General features: G+C 32.7%; 1 protein-coding gene across 2 annotated transcripts in view; it reads right to left on the reverse strand.

The window, feature by feature from the left end:
• LRP12 (LDL receptor related protein 12) overlaps positions 1-21,174 on the reverse strand; it is a 134,893-nt gene that overhangs the window by 14,788 nt on the left and 98,931 nt on the right. For both annotated transcript variants that reach the window (XM_051970970.1, XM_051970969.1), the window contains one exon: positions 3,457-3,592. In XM_051970970.1, coding sequence (XP_051826930.1) covers positions 3,457-3,592 — 136 coding nt within the window. The remainder of the gene's footprint in view (positions 1-3,456; positions 3,593-21,174) is intronic.

Here is a 21,174-nt window from a genome sequence, read left to right on the forward strand (position 1 = left end):
TTGTAAAATTCTTCATTTTAAAATCACCCCTCCCCCCCATTAATTTGGGAAGATTACATATATAGACATTTAATTACACTTTCATAAAAATTAGGCAATTATTTTAGGATCTCAACACAGTGGTAATATAATTTTAAACCCCTAAAATAACCTCTAATAACAACCACAAACTTTAGAATTAAGTAGAGGAAAATATAATCAAAACACTTTTCAAATAGATAGAAGAAAAAACTAGGGCTGTTCTGAATATGGTCCTCAAAAAGGGATAGGAGGTATTATAAGGTAGGAGAAATCAAAGGGCTTTTCTATATCTCTGTCAATTCACAGGTTTGACTCAATTGACTTTCATAGATTTCCTCTTTAGCAGAGGTGAAATCAATTGGTTACATTTCTCTATTGATATTAGCTTGAATTCAAAAGGGTAGAACTTACAAAAAGAACTTATTAAAACCTTTGATTTTAAGACTGTGGAGAAAAAAAAAGGTGATATGAGAAAGAAATCTAATCATGCAAAACGCTCTCTTTAGATAATGAAACATTTCCATTAATGTTTCAGATCCAATAGTAATTCATTACTTATACTTCCCAGGAGGTGGGAATAGGCACTTAAAATTTTCAATTGTTTCCTTAAGCAACAGCCTAAGTTTTGGGCCTTCCTTTATCTTTCTTGTTTTCTTCCTTAAACCTCTCTTAAAATTAGGTTTTCTTAACTTTTGCCTTATTCTTGGAAAGTTGAAGTCACTTTCCCTAAGACTGTCTTCCACATTTAGATTTATACAGCTAGGCCATTATCCAAAAAAAAAAAAAAAAAAGAAAGAAAGAAAAGAAAGAAAGAAAGAAAGAGGGAGAGAACAAAGAAGAAGGAAAAGGTCCCTTATATACAAAAATATTTAGGGCACCTCGTTTAATGGTGGTGAAAAATGTAAAAACTAAGAAACTGTTCAATAACTGAGGAATGTTTAAAAAAAATTATGGTACATGAATGTGATACCAGAAATAAGGAAACAGATTCTTTCTTTCTTTCTTTTTAAAATTTTATATTATTTTTTATTATAGCTTTTTATTGACAGAACATATACATGAGTAATTTTTGCAACATTGTCCCTTGTATTCAGTTCTATTTCAACTTTTCGCTTCCCTCCCTCTATCCCCTCCCCTAGATGACAGGCAGTCTCATACATGTTAAAATATATCTTAGATACAATATATATGTGCCGTACAGTTTTCTTGTTGCACAAAAAAATTGGATTCAGAAGGCAAAAATAACCTGGGAAGAAAAACAAAAATGCAAGTAGTCCACATTCATTTCCCAGTGTTCTTTCTCTGGGTGTAGCTGATTCTGTCCATCATTGATCAATTGGAACTGAATTGGATCTTCTCTTGGTTGAAGGTATGCACTTCCATCAGAATACATCCTCATACAGTACTGTTGTTGAAGTATATAATGATCTCCTGGTTCTGCTCATTTCAAATAGCATCAGTTCATGTAAGTCTGTCCAAGCATCTCCGTATTCATCCTGCTGGTCATTTCTTACAGAACAATAATAATTCATAATATTCATGTAATTTATTCAGCCATTCTCCAATTGATGGCTATCCATTTAATTTCCAATTTCTAGCCACTACAAAAAAGGGCTGCCACAAATACTTTGGCACATACAGGTCCCTTTCCCTTCTTTAATATTTTTTTGGGATATAAGCTCAGTAGTCACACTGCTGGATCAAAGGGTATGCACAGTTTGATAACTTTTTGAGCATAATTCCAAATTGCTCTCCAGAACGGCTGGATCTATTCACAACTCCACCAACAATGCATGTATCCCAGTTTTCCCACATCCCCTCCAATATTCATCACTATCTTTTTCTGTCATATTAACCAATCTGACAGGTGTGTAGTGGTACCTCAGAGTTGTCTTAATTTGCATTTCTCTGCTCAATAGTGATTTGGAACCCTTTCTTATGAGTAGAAATAGTTCCAATTTCGTCATCTGAAAATTGTCTGTTCATATCCTTTGATCACTTATCAATTGGAGAATGGCTTGATTTCTTATAAATTAGAGTCAATTCTGCATATATTTTGGAAATGAGGCCTTTATCAGAACCTTTAACTGTGAAGATGTTTTCCCACTTTGTTCCTTCCCTTCTAATCTTGTTTGCATTAGTTTTGTTTGTACAAAAGCTTTTTTTTCTTTTTAATCAGATGTAATCAAAATTTCTATTTTGTGATCAATAATGATCTCTAGTTCTTTGGTTACAAATTCTTTCCTCCTCCATAAGTCTGAGAGGTAAACTATCCTATGTTCCTCTAATTTATTTATAATCTCATTCTCTATGCCTAAATCATGAACCCATTTTGATCTTATCTTGGTGTATAATGTTAACTGTGGGTCCATGCCTAGGGAAACAGATTCTTTCAAAAAGAATTGGACTTACATCAACTGATGTAGGGTAAGCAAAACCAAAATTATAACATCACTAAAATGAGCAGAGTGAGGAGAATAATTATACATTGACAACACTGTAAACAAATGACTTTGTAAGGTATAAAAACTATAATCAATATAAAGATCATCTATGACATTCATTACTGAGAAGTGATGAGAGTAGGGTGAGAGATCACACACACACACACACACACACACACACACACACACACAATACATTTTTTTGTATACTATCACTAAAAAGGATTTATTTTGGCTTAATTATGCATATTTGTGAGGGAGGGAGGAGAAAAAGAGAAAGAGACAAGAGACTGAGATTTGGATTTCTTTTGATTAAAAAAAGACTTGTGGATGCCATAGTATGAAATATTGAACACACTTTCAGATGAAGTCAGTATATTATTGGTTTCACTTTTCTGACAAGAGACCTTTCATGAAGTGGGAATAATCTATAAATGTATGTAATGTAAAAACCAAACATCAATTAAAAAAAAAAAAAAAGAGGAGAAAAGACTCATATAGTGCCTGGCAAGTAGTGGCCAATAAACTGAATATTTATTGAAAGAAAAATGAAAACATTATCACATAAACTGATTAATTTAGTGGATTAAGAACCTATTAATGAGACCAATGAATCCATTGTTAATGAATCATTTTGCAATTCTGCAATCAAAGAAGACATCTCCTGTCAACAGTCTTATATATGAGTCTCTGTGGCCATAAGGAAACTAAAAGAGCCTGGTAACTCAAAACAAACCTATCACCAAAATAATTTCCTATTTTTTAAAACAAGCAATAATAGAGGTGAGATGAAAGCATTATTTTTTTGTATAAAAGACAATTCACATTATCATTGTTAGATGAATAAAAAATGAGTGAACAATACTGTTGCATATAACTTTAAAATTAAAATAATCAATATTATTATATTAGTAAAATGCTGGGTAGAGAAATTTGATAATGAAATGTACATAAAAGTTACATATTAATATGATTAAAGCATCAAAATTACCTTATAGTAATGATTTCCCCTGGGTTTGCCCGTATATACCAGCTACAGTTGATTCTGGCAGGATATTCAAAAGGCCATCCTGGGCTTGTAATTATTCCACTTGGTCCTCTAATTTGTTCTGGAGTCTCTCCACAAGCTGAAAAATTATGAAAACAATCATAACTGATTATATTTTAAAATTGTATTTGTGACCAGAATTCCTATTTTAAAAACAATCTTCAGACATCAAAACTGTGTACAACAAAGCAATAGTCCCCAAATCCTATCTTTCAAAGAATTGTAAAATCTTAAACCATGAAATGACATTAACGATTTAGTACAAAAGCCCTGGTAACCTACTCTATTCTGGAACAATTGTTAAGAAATTGTACTTTATTCTGAGATGAAATCTGCCTCCTTCTAATTTCCATCTAGTCTCAGTTCTCCATTCTGGAACCACTTTGCAACTTTTATCTGAGATCCCTTCAAACACTGGAAATCAGCTAATTTAATTTTCTTGTTCAGACTAAGCAGGTTTGGTTCCTGAAATTAACCATCCCTGCCATTGTTTCAATTACTTCATAGTTTTGTTTTGCCCAATTTGTCAATAACTTTCCTAAAATGTGGGACTATGAACTGAACACAGTATTTCATATGTATTTTCATAGTACAGAATACAGAGTTTATCACCTCCTTTGTTCTGGACACTATTTTTATTAATGCAAACCATCATTACATTAACTTTTTTTTTTTTTGCAATTAGATACATAATGGTGATTAATAAATATGCATGACAACTACAGAGAAGGAAATACTTTAACAAATGGATGTATAAAAATGGAAAGAACAACCATTAGAAAATAAAAGAAACCCAAAGTTTTGAAATGGCAAATAATCAGTACCAAGGAACAAAGGAAAAGACTTTTCCTTCCGCTTCTTTAAAGAAAAAAGTATCCATAGTCATGGAACACTGCACATAACATCAGATGTTTCTTTTTTTTAAATGTATTTATTTGGTTTTAATAAGTTTTCCTAATTTTTTTCTTAAAAAACCCCACAACTTTGTTATAAGGGGAAAAGTGAAGAATAAAGGGAGAAACCTTGGTGATATAAGACAAAGATATTAAGAACAATCAATTGGAAAAAGAAAATTGTATTGCTTAAATCTGTGTGTGTGTGTGTGTGTGTGTGTGTGTGTGTGTGATCTAATCCAGCTGCTCTTTCAGTCTTTGCTTTCTTTAGTACAAATTTTATTTCCTTATAAAGTCCACCTGGGTCTGTGATATCAGAATCTAATTGTAGTAGTTTCAATGCCACTGATGAAACAGCGATTTTTTGGGGTGTGATCCTTAAATGTCCTCAGGATGAATTTCCTAGACATATCTTACCCTAAGATTTCTGTACACTCATTTTTCTCTCCAATGCTTCTTATTATTTCTTGAGATTATGCTGTTCCTAAACACTCAAATCTGCCTCCAGATAATTTTATAAATGAATACTGATACTATTCTTGGCTCTCAGAGTTAAAAGGAGATCAGGTGTTCTATAGCTAAAACATTTTCTAGGCTCTTTTAACTTTCTTGGAGACAAATTTATATCAGTTACACAGTCATTGTTAATGTCTATTCTTCTATCCCTTTTTTTCAATCTCCAACAGATTGTTAAAACAAAAGGTTAGAATTATCCCATGCTATTTTTTTCATTTTGTTTATTTTCAATTTGGGATTGATTTACAACTTTGTTCTAGCAAGCCAATGTTTTTAGAATAGACATAACTGATTTGAAAATTGATTCCTACAAAATAAATCGATCCCATACAATGTGTTAAAACATATATTTTCTTTCTAATATTATTTGGTGATTATTATGTTCAGCATGTCCTTATTCTCTTCTTATGGAAAGCACTTTAAATATATATATCTGAAATTTCTATATACTTAAAAATGTATTTATTGATTTCTTTTGTATTATAGCTTTTGTATTATATCATATATATTTGTATTATCTTATATTCTTTTTGTATTATATTGTATATTATATTTCCCTCTGTATCCCTTTTCTTTCCTTCTCGGAGCTATCCCTTATAACAAATAACAACAACAAAACTAGAATAAACTGCCTACAGTCTTTGGAAGAAAGGAGAGGGATGTAGAAACTCTGGAATCCAAAATCTGGCAAAAATTAATGCTAACATTTTCTTGGAATATCTTTGGGGAAAAAGTAAAATACTATTATATTTAAAAAAAAAAAAGTAAAAAAATCAGCAAGCATTATCTCTATTGAGGAAGTTAGAAGCATTCCTATTAAGATCAGGGGTGAAGCAACAATGTCTAACATCATCATCGTTATTCAATATCATACTAGAAATACTAGCTGTAATATTAATAAGAAATTGAAAGAATTAGAATAGACAAAGAGGAACCAAAATTATCTCTCTTTACAGATTATATGATGCTATACTGAAAGAGAATCCTAGGGAATCAACTAAAAAAACTAGTTCAAATAATTATCAACTTTACAGAGTTTTAGGATATAAAATAAACCCATCTAAATTATCAGCATTTCTATATATTGCCAACAAAGACCAGCAGCAAGAGAAGTGTTATTTCAAATCATTATCAATAACATAACATAATTAGTAATCTATCTGCCAAGAAAAATCCAGGAATTAAATGAACATAATTACACAACATGTTTTACACTAACAACTGTTCATAGCTAGATCATATCAATATAATGAAAATAACAATTCTAGCTAAACTAATTTACTTATTTGGTACCATACCAATCAACCTACCAAAAATATTTCAGAGCTAGAAAAAATAAAAATCCATCTAGAAGAACAAAAAGTCAATACCAAAGGAATCAATGAAAGTAAAAGGTGAGGGAGGAAGAGGGAGGCAGTCTAGCAATATCAGATTTCAAATGATATTACAAAGTAGTAATCAACAAAACAATCTGATACTAAGAAATAAAGTGGTAGGTCAGTAAAATAGATTAGGGTATCCAAAAAAGTTGTAAATGACCACAGTAAGTTTTTGGCACAAGAACTCATTATTTGACAAAAACTGCTAGAAAAACTCAAAAGCAATTTGGCAGAAACTAGGTATGGACCAGTATCTCATACTACATACAAAGAAAAGATAAAAAATAAGTATATGATTTATACATAAAGAGTGCTATCATAAGCAAATTAGGGGAGCATGAAATAGTTTATCTATCAGATCTATGAATTAAGAATTTATGACTAAACAAAAGATAAGGAGCATTAAAAGATATAAAATGGATAATTATTATTACATTCAATTTAAAAGACTGAACAAACAAAATGAATTTCTCAAATACATAGAGAAGAACTGAATCAAATCTGTAAAAATGAAAAGTCATTGCCCCATTAATAAATGATCAAAGGACATAAACAGGCAGTTTTCAGATAAAGAAATCTGCTTTAAGTCACTATTGACTAGAGAAATCCAAATTAAAACTTTGAGGTACTATCTCATACCTATCAGACTGCTAATATGACAGAAAAAGAAAACGTTAGAAAGAATGTGGGAAAATTGGAATACTAATGCACTGCTGGTGGAGCTATGAGCTAACCCGATCATTCTGGAGAGTATGCTCAAAGGGCTATAAAACTATGGATAGCCTCTGACTCAGAAATACCTCTACTAAAGTCTGTATCCCAAACAGATCAAGAAAAAAGGAAAAGGACCTATTAAAAAAAAAAAAAAAGATATGAAGCAGCTCTTTTTGTGATAGAAAAACATTGGAAATTGGGGGAATATTCAATTGGGGAATGACTGAACAAGTTGTAGTTTAAAATTGTGATGGAATACCATTGAACTATAAAAAATGACAAGCAGGATCTTTCAGAAAAACCTGGAAAGATTTACATGAACTAATGCAAAGTAACGTGAACAGAAATAGTGGAACATCTATCTATCTATCTATCTATCTATCTATCTATCTATAAATAGCAATATTTTAAGGATAATCAACTATGTATGTGACTTAGCTATTCTCATCTAAGACAATTCCAAAAGACTCACGATGAAAAATACTATCCACTTTCATAGAAACAGAAAGAATTCATAGAGTCTGAATGCAAATTAAAGCCTACTTTTTTTTAAACAATATTTTTCTTTTATTTTTTGGTCTTTTTTTTACAACATGACTAATATAGAAATATTTTGTATAATGGCCACATGTATAACCTATAATAAATTTCTTACCTTCTCAATCAGGAGGAAAAAGAAGAAAAGCGAGTTTGGGAACTCAAATTTTAAAAAAGCAATTATAGAATTTTTTCTATATTTAATTGGAAAAAAAATGTGTAAAAAATAAGAAATGATGTCATATGCAATGTACCCAAACCTCTGCTAAGCAGCAAAGGGAGACATAGAATATATTTCTCCTTTGTTTTTTCTTATTGTAATAGAATAGTGATATTTCTGTCTATTTTAGTTTTTCTCCCACTTTAGTCCACCCTCTATTCAGTCACTAAAGTGATTTTCCTGAACTGCAGATCTGACCCTGAAGGCTTCTTATTGTCCCCAGGATAAATAGATAAACAGATATAAAAATCATCAGTCTAGAGAAGACAAATGTTTTCATGAGAGCTAATGATATCCAGTGTAATAGTACTAAGGAAGAATATGAGGCTCCAAGTCAGACTATTGAGGAAGACCAAAAGTTAAGGGACATGACTTGGATGAGATCAAGCATAGGACTGAGGAGAGGTCAGACAATAGAAGGGAAAAAAAGTCATGAAAAGCCTAGGAAAAAAAAGAGAAGATCTAAGAGAAGGTAATCAGTCTTGACTCTATAGAGAGGTCAATAAAAATAACACTGAGAAAAGATTATTTGTATTGAACAAGTTGTGGTATAAATTGTTTGGCATTCAAAGACCTTTCAGAAAAACTTGGAAAGACTTACATAAACTGATGCAAAATAATGTGAACTAGAAGAACACACACACACACACACACACACACACATTTTTATATTTATATATATATACATATATATGTATATATATATATAAAATAGCTTTTTATTTACAAAACATATGCATGGATAATTTTTCAACATTGACCGTTGCAAAACTTTGTTCCAACTTTTCCCCTTCTTTCCTCTATCCCCTTCCCCTAGATGGCAGGTAGTCCAATACATGTTAAATATGTTAAAATATATATTAAATCCAATATATGTATACATATTTATAGTTATCTTGCTGTACAAGAAAAATCGGATCTAGAAAGAAGGAAAAAAAAAAACAATAAGTAAAACAAAAATGTAAGCAAACCATAACAGAAAGAGTGAAAATGCTATGTTGTGGTCCATACTCATTTCCCATAGTTCTCTCTCTGGGTGTAGCTGACTCTCTTCATTATTAAACAATTGGAACTAGTTTGAATCATCTCATTGTTGAAGAGAGCCAAAATCAGAATTGATGGTCGTATAGTCTTGTTGTTGCCATGTAACATTATATAAATTAACAGCAATACGTTGACTATGGGGACTGAATATGGATCATACTTTATTCGTAATGTAGTCTCCTCCTACCTTTCTAGTCTTTTTATACTATGTAACTCTTTTATCCAGTAACATTGGCTCCCTGGTGTTGTAGGAACAAGATGCTTCGTTTCTTGAGCATTTTCTCTAGCTGGCTCCAAAGCTTGGAATACTCTCTTTCCTCAGTTGCACCAACTGACTTCCCTGGTTTCCCTAACATCACAACTAAAATCCTATCTTTACATAAAACCTATCCAAACTCATCTTAATTCTAACGTTTTCCCTCTGATATTTCCTATTCATCCTGCAAACAGCTTGCTTTGTATATATTTGTCTGTATGCCTTCTCTTTGAAGGCAAGAATTGTTTTTCCTATTTTTGTATTCTTCTGCTTACCCCAGTACTGGGCAAACATTAGGCAATTAAATATTAATGATTGATTCTTAGTAATTCTACAATATAATCATCAGTATTTCCATATATTACCAACAAAGTCCAGCAGCAAGAGATAGAAAGAGAAATTCCATTTAAAATTACTGTAGATAGTATAAAATATTTGCCAGTCTATCTGCCAAGACAAAGTTAGGAACTATATGAACATAATCATAAAACACTTTTCACAAAAATAAAGTCAGATCTAATCAATTGGAAGAATATCAAGTACTCATGGATAGGCTAAGCTAATATGATAAAAAATGACAATTCTACTTACATGAATCTACTTATTCAGTGCCATCCCAAACAAACTGTCAAGAAATTACTTTACAGAGCTAGAAAAAATAATAGCAAAGTTCATCTGGAAGAACAAAAGGTCAAGAATTTCAAGGGAATTAATGAAAAAATGCAAATGAAGGTGGCCAACCTGTACCAGACCTAAAACTATATTATAAAACAGCAGTCATCAAAGCATCAAAGCCATTTGTACTTGCTAAGAAATAGAGTAGTCAATTATAGGAATAGGTTAGGTTCACAAGACACAACAGTTAATGACTATAGTAATCTAATGTTTGATAAATCCAAAGACTCCAGCTTTTGTGTAAGAACTCACTATTTGACAAAAATTGCTGGGAAATTGGAAACTAGTATGGCAGAAACTAGGCACTGACCTATACCTAACACCCTATACTAAGATAAGCTTGAAATGGTTTCATGATTTAGTTATAAAGAGTGACACTATAAGCAAATTAGAAGAACGAAGGATAGTCTATCTTTCAGATCTGTGGAGAAGGAAGAAATTTGTGGCCAAACAAGAACTAGAGTACATTATGGAATGCAAAATGGATAATTTTTATTATATTAAGTTTAAAAGTTTTTAACCAAACAAACCAATACAGACAAGATTAGAGTGGAAGCAATAAATTGGGAAAACATTTTCACTTCAAACGATTCTGATAAAAATATGAGAATTCAAATTAAAAGAATGTAAGCCTTTCTCCAAGTGATAAATGGTCAAAGGATACAAACAATTTTCAGATAAAGAAATTAAAAACATTTCCAATCATATGAAAAAATGCTTTAAATCACTTTTGGTCAGAGAAATGTAAATTAAGAAAATTCTGAGGTAATACTACACACTCTTAGATTGGCTAAGATGACAGAAAAAGATAATGATGAATGTTGGAGGGGATGTGGGAAACCTGGGATACTAATACATTGTTGATGATGTTGTGAACTGATCCAACCATTCTGGAGAGCAATATGGAATTATGCCCAAAAGGCTACCAAACTGTGCATACCCTTTGATCTGGCAGTTTCTCTACTGGGCCTATATCCAAAAGAAATTATAAAAAAGGGAAAAGGATCCATATGTGCAAAAATGTTTGTAGCAGCCCTTTTGTAGTGGCAAGCAATTGGAAACTGAGTGGATACCCTTTAGTTGGAGAATGGCTGAATAGAATATGGTATATGAATGTTATGAATTATTGTTCTATAAGAAACAGTCTGCAGGATGAATTCAGAAAAGGGCTGGGGAGATTTTGCATGAATGATGCTGAGTAAAATGAGAACAGAATCATATTAGCGTACACAGCAACAAGAAAATTATATGATGATCAATTCTGATGGACATGGCTCTTTTCAACAGTGAGGTGATTCAGGTAAGTTCTAATGGTCCTGTGATGGAAAGAGCTGTCTGCACCCAGGATTGTGGGGACTGAGTGTGGATCACAACAAAGTATTTTCACTTTTTTTCTTGCTGTTTTCTTGTATTTTGTTTTCTCATTTTTTCCCCTTTTTGATCTGATTTTTTTTTTGTGCAGCATGATAATTGTGGAAATATATATATAGAAGAACTGCACATGTTTAACATATATTGGATGACTTGCCATCTAGGGGAAGAAGTGGTACACAGGGAGAGAGAAAAATAAATTGAAAAATAAGGTTTTGTAAAGATGAATGTTGAAAACTAGCTATGCATATATTTTGAAAATCAAATGCTTTTTTTTTTTAAATATAATTCCACAATATTCAGTTTTCATTGCTTTGTGGTGTTCTATTTATTGTGGTTGGCCCTGCTTAACTTTATTATGCATCAATTTGTCTGAATCTTTTCATGACTCTCTTGATTCTGAATTTCCAAAGTTATCAGAGATCTCAACTGGCAAAGTGAATGGTCTTTTCTTCCTTTTACAAAGTAATTATGCTTGGTTAATTAAATTAAAAAATTTTGAATTCCAAATTCTTTCCCCCTCTTCACTCCTTCCTCTACCTACTGAGAAGGTAAGCAATATATCAATTACACATGTGAAGTCATGCAAAGCAGTCATGTTGCAAAGTTAGAAAAATAAAGTTAATTGAAAAACAGTATGCTTCAATCTGTTCTCCATATGTCTACCAATTCTCTCTATGGAGATGGATAGCATTTTTATAAAATTATGAGTTCTTAGGAACTGTCTTAGATGATTATGATCCTAATAACTAAGTTCATCATCACAATTCATCATTCCTACAATATTGCTGTTTCTGTGTACAATGTTCTTCTGGTTCTGCATTCTGTACCTTGCATCAAGTTCATATATGTTTTTTTTTTTTAATAATCTTCTTGTCATTTCTTAAAACACAATAGGATTCCATCACAACATATATCACAATCTGTTTAGTCTGAATGGTCTTTTCTCAACATTCATCCTATTGAGCTTTCTACAATCTTTAATAGTACTGATCACCTTTTCTTTGATCCTCTCTCTTTTCTTTTTCTTTTATTTAATATTTTCCCCTACTCACATTCAAAACTAATTTTTAAACATATGTTTTTTAAGATTTTTGGTTCTAGGTTCTCTCCTTTGTCCTCACCCACAATTAAGAAACCATATGTGCATGTAAAGTTATGCAAATATCTCCATAAAAGTAAATCTGTGAAAGAAAACATAGATCTTCCACTCTAATGAAAATAAAAACCCTCAAAAAATTTAAGTTAAAAATAGAGAGAGAAATAGAGAATGATTTAATCTGTATTCAAACACAGTTTCTTCTTCGGATATAGATAGGATTTTTCATCATAAGTCCTTCAGAGCAGTTGTGGATGATTGTGCTACTGAGAATAACAAAGTCAAGTACAGCTGGTCATCCCACAACATTGCTATTACTTTGTATGCAGTATATTTCACTTTGTTCATGGAGGACTTTCCAGGGTTTTTGTTTTTGTTGTTGATGTTTGCTCATCATTTCCCAGAGAATAGTAATATTCCTTCAGGGAAAATTTGCTTCAAAAAAATTTTTTTTACAATTACAATTGCTAATTGAATTTCCCCATTTATTCTTTTTTCCACCCTATCCCTCCTCAAAAGTGTTTTGCTACTTATTGCTCCCTCCCCCAATAGGCCCTCTCTTTTATCAGTCTCCTCCCCTTCCCATATCCCATTCCATTCTCATTTTTCTGCAAAGTAAGATTTCTCTACCCCTACTGAGTATGTATATTATTTCCGATTTGTGCCAATTTCTTCCCCTCTCACCCTTTCTTCCCCTCGACTGTAAAAGCTTTTTCTTGTCTTTTTCATGGCAGATAATTTGCATCATTCCATTTCTCCCTTTCCCTTGCTCTGAGTACATTCCTCTCTCATCCTTTAATTTCATCATAAAAAGATATTATCCCTTCATATTCAACTCACACACCTGTACCCTCCATCTATATATACTCTTTTTAACTGTCATAATAAAGAGAACATTCTAATGAGTTATAATTATAAAAAATCATCCTCCCAGGTAAGAATGTAAACAGATAAACCATATCTTATAAACCCTATAAAGTCCCTTATGTCACTTTCCTGATAATCTCCTTATGCTTCTCCAGAGTTCTACATTTGAAAATCAAACTTTCTACTCAGCTCTGGTCTTTTCATCACGAATGCCTGAAAATCCTGTATCATTCCCTTTTCCTCTGAAGGATTATACTCAATGTGCTGAGTAGGTGATTCTTGGTTGCAATCTTAGCTCTACGGCTCTCTGGAATATCATATTCCAAGTCTTCCAGTCCTTTAATGTAGAAGCTGATAAATCTTATGCTATCCTGATTGTGGCTCTACCATACTTGAATAGTTTCTTTCTGGATGCTTGCAATATTTTCTCCTTGATTGGGAGTTCTGGAATTGGGTTATAATATTCTTGTAAGTTTTTGTCTTGGGATATCTTTTAGGAGGTGCACAGCAATTGTTTCAATTTCTATTTTACCCTTTGGTTCTAGAATAGTAGGACAATTTTCCTTGATAATGTCTTGAAAGATGATGTCCAGGCTTTTTTTGATCATGACATTCAGGTATAATTCTAAAACTCTCTCTCCTGGATGTATTTTCCAGGTCAGTTGTTTTCTGAATGAGGTATTTCACATTTTTTTCTATTCTTTTTGTTTTTTTGTTTTGGCATTGCTTTGTTGTATTTTGATTTCTTATAAAGTCATTTGATTCCATTTGCTCAATTCAATTTTTTAAGGAATTATTTTCCTCAGTCAGCTTTTGTACCTCCTTTTCCAATTGGCCAATTTTTTTTAAGGCATTCTTCTCATTAGCTTTTTGTATTTCCTTTTGCACTTCTCAGTTCTTTCCCTAATTTTTCCTCTATCTCTCTTACTTGATTTTTAAAGTCCCTTTTAAGCTCTTTTATAGACTAAGTTTAATTCTTATTTTTCTTGGAGGCTTTGGATGTAAGATTTTGTTATCATCTTCTGAATATGTGTTTTGATCTTCTTTGTTACCATAATAACTTTCAATGGTCAGAAACTTTTTTTGTTGTTTTCTGTTCATTTTCCTGGTCTATTATTCTCCTCTTAACTTTGTTAAAGTAGGGGTCTGTTTCTAGTGTGGAGGGTATACTGTTGCTTCAAGGGTTTTGTGCAGATGTTTTCAGAAATCCTTCCAGAAATCTGACCAGAAGCAGTCTTTTCTGCCTTGGAGCAGTTAGATATATCTCCATCCCACTGTAGCTGTAAGATCCAGTGTGCTGGCCAGGGCTGGGGCTTTGCTGACCTGGCCTATGCTGGGACTGCACCCCAGACTCCCTCCCCAATGACTTTGCAAATCCTCCCTGGTGTCCCTGGGCTGAGAAGTCCAGAAGCCTCCAGAACTGTGGCCAGGCCTGCCCTGGGATTGTGTACTGGGCTCCCACTCTGGTTTCACAGACCTTTTTTGCTGACCGTTCTGCTGCTAATTCAGAAGTTAGCCCAGGCTAGGGCTAGGTGTGGGTCCAGAGCTGCACAGTGGACTCCCCACCCTGGTTTCATAAATCTTTTCTGCAGAGCTTTTAAATTGCCTTTGGCTGGAAAATGGTCTACTCCATCTTCTGAGGTGTTCTGATGCTCTAAAATTTGTGTAGAGTCATTATCTAAAGGAATTTGGAGCCATTTGGGGAAGAGATTGGACAAGTTCCTGCCTTTACTCTGCCATCTTGGCTCTGCCTCATCATCTCTTTTTTTTCTAGGCTTTGCATGACCTTTTCCTCTTCTACTTGCCTGATCTCTCCTCGGTCCTATACTAAGATCTCATCCATGTCAAGTCCCTTAACTGTTGGTTTTCCCTAACATTCTGCCTTGGAACCCTCTTCTCTCTATTCTATTACACTGAATGATATCATTAGCTCTCATTGAGTTGTCTTCTCTAAGCTGATGATTTTCAAATCTGTTTATCTCCAACCTCTTCAATGATGTCCAGAATCGTATCTCCAATTGCCTAGTAGACATCTTGAACAGTAAGCCCCATAGATATTTTAAATTCAACACATCCAAAAATGAATTCATTTTCTTTACCCTAAATTCTCCCCTTTCCCTAATTTCCCTCTTCTTGTTGAAGGCACCACCATCTTCTCAGGTACTCAGGCTCACAACCTAGGTGTTCTCAATTCCTTACAATTTCTCACTATCTATATCTAATCAGTTACCAAATCCTATTATTTTTACCTCTTCAATATCTCTTTTACATACTCTCTTCTTTGCTATGACATTGCCAAGATGCTGGCAACAGACTCTCCTCATCTCACATCTGAACTATTATAATAGCCTGTTGATATTTCTGCTTAAAGACTCTCCCCATTTCATCATCCACTTGGCTATATGTCAATATGGTATATGATATGGCCAATCATTTCACTATTCAATTAACTCTAGTATCTCCCTTCTACCTCCAGGATCAAATATAAAACCTTCTGTTTAGCTTTTTAAAGCCTTCAATAACTTGGCCACTTCCTATCTTCAGTGTTTTTATACCTTATATGCTGCCATGTATTCTGTGACCCAATACAATTGGCCTTTCTATTCATAGTATTAGTCACTCCCTATTTCCAACCCCAGTCATTTTCACTTGCTATCCTTCTGGAATTCCCTCTTGCCCTCATCTTCACCTCTCTTCCCAGACTTCTTTCAAGTCTTAGCCAATTACATTTTCTTTAAGTCTTTTCCAATTTCCTCTAATGCTGGTGCCTTTGTTTTGTATATTAATATCCAGTTTATCCTTTGCATGTGCTATTTGTACATAATTTTTTGTATGTTGTCCAACTTATGAACATGGTTGAGAGAAAAGACTATCTTTTACTTTCTCTTGGATCTTAGGTTAAGAGTATATGTTTCATAAACACTAATTTATTGGTTAAATTAACTATTCACCCTTCTAATTTTTTTTATAACAGTATTAATTTAGAACACTCATATATCACAATTTCTTACTAGTTTTTTAGTACAACAAAAAATGTTATTATATATTTGGTAAAATTTGAAGCCTTATTTTATTTGCATAAACTCCAAATTGATTTCTAAAATGGCAATCCCAATTTACAATTGACTTAATAAGTGTGGCCCTCTTTCCAGAACCTCTGCAACATTGATTTTCTCAATGTGGTCACTGTGTTGTGTATGAGATACAACCTTATGTTGATCAGGTTTCAATTTCTATTATAAGTAATTTGGGGCATTCTTTCATAAGGTGTTTAATGTTTTACAATTATTCTGAGAGCTGCTTTTTCATATTCTTTAATCATTAATCTACTGGAAAAGCTTTCTGGTCCTATATTTCTGTTAGTTGTATTTATAATCTGGATATCTACATTAAATTTTGTTAAAGAGTTTAAAATTCATGGGCTCACGCGCTCTCTCTCTCTTTCTCACACACACAGTGAAAAATCACATGATCTATTTATCTTCTTAAAAATTTTTTTATGATGTGATCTTTAATATTCAGGTCATGTAATGATGATTACAAGTCTCATTTCTGCCAGACTGATTTCTAATATTCTTAGTAGTTCTTATCAAATAGGGCCTTTTCCCCAGATAATTTATGCTTTACAATTTAATGAAAAGTAACCTATTGGGTTTCTTCTCTCTCTAATCTTTTATGAATTATTTTCCTATTTAAAAAAACAATATTAAACATTTTACCTTTTTTCATTATTTCCCTTGGTAGTCTGAATTTTTGTTTTGCCAAATGAAATATTTTATCTATTGGTATTTCATTAAATCAGTAAAATGACTTTGGTACAACTGTCATTCAGCCATAAGTTTTAAACAATACTCTATTCAAGCTGTTCTTGAATTCTTTAAGGAACATTTTGTAATTGAAAATTAACAAATATTGAGTATTCTATATTAATTTATTTCCAGATATTTTATATATTATTCTGATTAAGACAAACCCTTTATTATTATCTCTTTCCCTTCTTGATGCTTAGTTCAAAATCCCCTCTACTCCAACTTTTTTTGTTTGTAAGATTTTTTTCTCGCTGAGCTATGCTTTTTTCCAAGAAGGCTTTCTTTATTTTGTTCTCTTCATTGTTTCTTATTTCCTTTATGTTCTAAAGTTGTTGGATTTTTTTTTTTTAGTTGATGACCTACATGGTTATTTATTCCTTCTTTAATTACTTTGTGGGGGGTACGAGGAATTCAAGAGGACTAGCACCTCTGGAACGTGAAGTTTTGCTGAGTCCTTTCCAGAGCTCCTTACCTATCATCTTCAGGGTTCACTCGATTCACCCATTACTCTCACCTGTGATTCCAAGAAACTGTAGCATGCACAGCAGCCATACTTTGGTAACTGTCTCAGCAGACAGACTAAATCAATTTGAGGATAACTGACAAGTCTCAACCCTGTTAATGAGATGGGGGATATCTACTCCAAGAATATGAAAACTTCCCCCTGTGGAAGGGGACATGAGAAAAATTTGTTCCAGAAGTCAAGAAAGTATCTGAAGCAGGTGCTGTGGACTACTTAGAGATTGGTCAGACATCAATGGCACCAAGTTCATCCACTGCATCCTGGCCCACTGCTAAGGTTTTTTGTCTAGCCATTGGACTTCAATAACTCAGGAAGAGAGAGACTGATGACTGTGCAACTCTGCCTCATTTAAATTCAATTCACACATCATCACCCAGTAATGCCATTGGTCCAATTCAAAAAGGAATGACAAACAGTGGTCTCTCTGTATTTCTTATGGAATTTGAAATAGCAAGTTTGAACGTCCTCTAACAAATTTCTATGTTAATGTCTTTGTAGATTTTGTCCCACTGTTCTTTTTTTTTTTTTTTTTTTTTCCTGCTATGCCTCATCCTTAGAGATTTATGAAGGAAGTAACAGTAAGAGAAGTACTGTCCCATGGCAGAAATCATTCTGTATCCCAAATGTGTGGCCTAATTGTACTCTCTGCTCTCACCATAATTGTTATGTGCTAAATAATTTCAGAGGCAACTAAGTGAAGCAATAAAACAGAGTACTGAACTTGGAGTCAGGAAGACTTGAGTTCAAATCTAGCCTTAAGCATTTAATATTTATGCAACCCTGGATGAGTCACTACACTTGAGCTTATCTCAATTTTTTCATCTATTGGAATAACAATGTCTCCCAGGGCTTTATGGGGGCAAAAATTAAACATTTGCTATATAACAACGATTTGCAACCCTCAAAGAGTTAGACAAATACTAGCTATTATTATTATTGTTATCTCATCTCTGTACCCATGTCTCACCATCCTTCTGGATACTAGTTGCTTCTAGCAGCTCATACGTCCCTTCTCCTAAGGCAGAATGATGTTTATGGAGAAAATGCAATTTAGATACACAAATACACTGATTTACTTGTAAGGGGGATGTAGGGCTTAGTGTCCCTATCAACACTTCTATTTCTTAAAATTCCTGCTTTCATTTTTTCCTACCACGTGCACTTTTGAAAAGAAATCTCTTAATGAGCCTTCTGTTGTTTTTTAGAATTCTGGGAGGTCTTTAAAAAAAATCTCAAGATTGATATTTATTTCATTATTTATTCTCTTCTTAATATTGTGGTTATACTCTTCCTATATTTCTAGTGAAGGAAGGGAATAATTGCGAGTTACTTGAATTATCCATTCACTTCTGTTTTATTTACTTATTAATTGTAGGAATGTTTCAAATACCTCTTTCAAAAACTTCTTTTTGTTAAACATCCATCTTCCTCCCACTCCCACCCCCTACCCCCATTCACGATTCCATTCAGGTTTGCAGGACATGTCATTTTTGGATTAAAGAGTCAAAACTGATGATCAATTGTAGCATGAGGGAGAATTATTTGTAGCAGGCATGGACAAAAGGATCCTTTTCCAAAGGATCTCACCCTTACAAAGCAGTCTCATGTATGGAAACACTATATGAGAATCTGGTTTAATGAACCATGAAACTGTCAACAGGCAATCACAATGTTGCCTATACATAATACTTACACCACTTAAATTTCCTCTTATATTTTCTCAAAACACTTAATACTATTATCATTAATTCTCATGATTTTTACAAAAACAATAAAAACTATATCCCAGCAGGAAATATGAAAGATCTTAAGTAGAAGGAACTTTAGAAATCATTTAATCATTTAACCAATTTGAATTTACTTTGAATTAAATTTAACTTTCCTCATTTAACAGATGAGGAAATTGAAGGGCAGAGAGATGAAATGACATATCCAAGATAATAAAAGTATTAAGCAATAAAGACAGGATTCAAATGGAGACTAGAAATTCTGTAATCTCCTTGGGCTTCAACTTCATATATAAAATGAAGGAGCTAGACTAAATGGCCTGTGACATACCTTTGTATTCCAGATCTGTGAGTTTATGAATTAAGTGCTTTTTTCTTAATTTAGCAAAACAATTAAAATTCATCTTTTGTGGTTTAAATATGGTAAAGAAATTGCTAACGTTTATACAGAAGTTTTGAGAATAATTCTAAGAAAAACAAGAAAGAATTATCAGGTATTGATCTAAAAAGAACCCCACACCACAAAATGAAATTTTGGATCCCAATTTCTTGGAAGTCCTATAGGTGGCACTCTGTATTAAGAAATAAAAATATTACTTTTGTGTGGAAACCTAGAAGTACATGATATGAATATTTTATTTCCACATTTCTGAACAAGGCTAACACACAATGGCTTAGTGGGATGTATTTAATTCTAAGACTCATATTTTCCAAAATAAATGTTTTACAACTTTATTTTAAAATGCTATGAATTCAAGTTTCAAGCTAAAAAAAGCAGTGTTCTGAAGTGTTTCTTTCATCATACATAAACTATATAAAGTAACTTAATTTTGCTTATTTGTAACATGACTGATTCCAGAATTTTCTTCTAGATTTGGTAAAAGACATTTCGCCAACAAATTACAAATGTATAACATACATCACAGAGTTAATACAAATATTAATAATAGTGTATGTAATAGAATCACAAAACATATTCTTTATGTACCTTTGAAAGAAATGGAAAATATCAATTCAAAAATCAAAGAAACCAAGTGTAAAATAAAAATCCTCCCTCCCCCCAGAGAATGGGGCAGAATGGGGCAACTTACTTATATCAGTAAAGTTAACTAACTATATATGAATGATCCTTATGAATTTGGATTAATGAAATTATAAAAAAAATACATAAAATTTTATTTAATTGAAGGAAGAATTTATTTGGGGCCACGTGAAAGCATATGACTATGGACATTTACCTTAAAATATGTCTCACCATTTATAAATATACTAATTTCTAAGAGAGGCCATTTAGTTCAACCACCCATTTTATATATGAGCACACAGTGTCAGTGAGTTTAAGTGACTTATTCAAGGACACACAGGTAGAAAAAAAGGTGATCTTTGAACCCAATTCTTCTGATTCCAAAGTCAGTCTTCTTTTTATTGTACCAAGCTGCCATGTTTAATAACCTGATTATTAATTAAGAAGTTTGCTCAAAGATATTTGTCACTTCCATGAAGAATGTACAATACAGAGTCGGAATGAAAAAGGAATTTCCCATAACTGATATATTTCACCAGATGCTATTTGTAGATGCCATTACCTTAATAGTATCACATGATAATATCATCTTGAATTTAAAACCATTTATAAGACTTTCACCTGGCAATTTACATAAGAAAAATTAAGTGGATGAAGAACTTGTATTTTTCTGACTAGTCAATATAGTGGGTTGTAAAGTACCTTGAACTGGTCTATTAGAGTGTGTGTGTGTGTGTGTGTGTGTGTGTGTGTATGAAAACATATATACATATGCATACGTATATATATAAACATAATCTTGGGGGTAACGTCAGTATAACATAGGGAACAGATTAATGGATTTACAATTAGGAAATCCTGTCTCTAATGCTTACTATCTGTGTGACCACAGGCTAGCCACTCAATTTCAAGGTAGGCAATTCTTTAAGAAGTTATTATTGGGTTGTAATCAACATTGGTGAAGAAGTTCACATATTGGGATTTCCCAAACCCAATGGCAGTTCATA

This window comes from Antechinus flavipes, chromosome 1, assembly GCF_016432865.1.
Source record: "Antechinus flavipes isolate AdamAnt ecotype Samford, QLD, Australia chromosome 1, AdamAnt_v2, whole genome shotgun sequence".
Classification (NCBI taxonomy): Eukaryota; Metazoa; Chordata; class Mammalia; order Dasyuromorphia; family Dasyuridae; genus Antechinus; species Antechinus flavipes.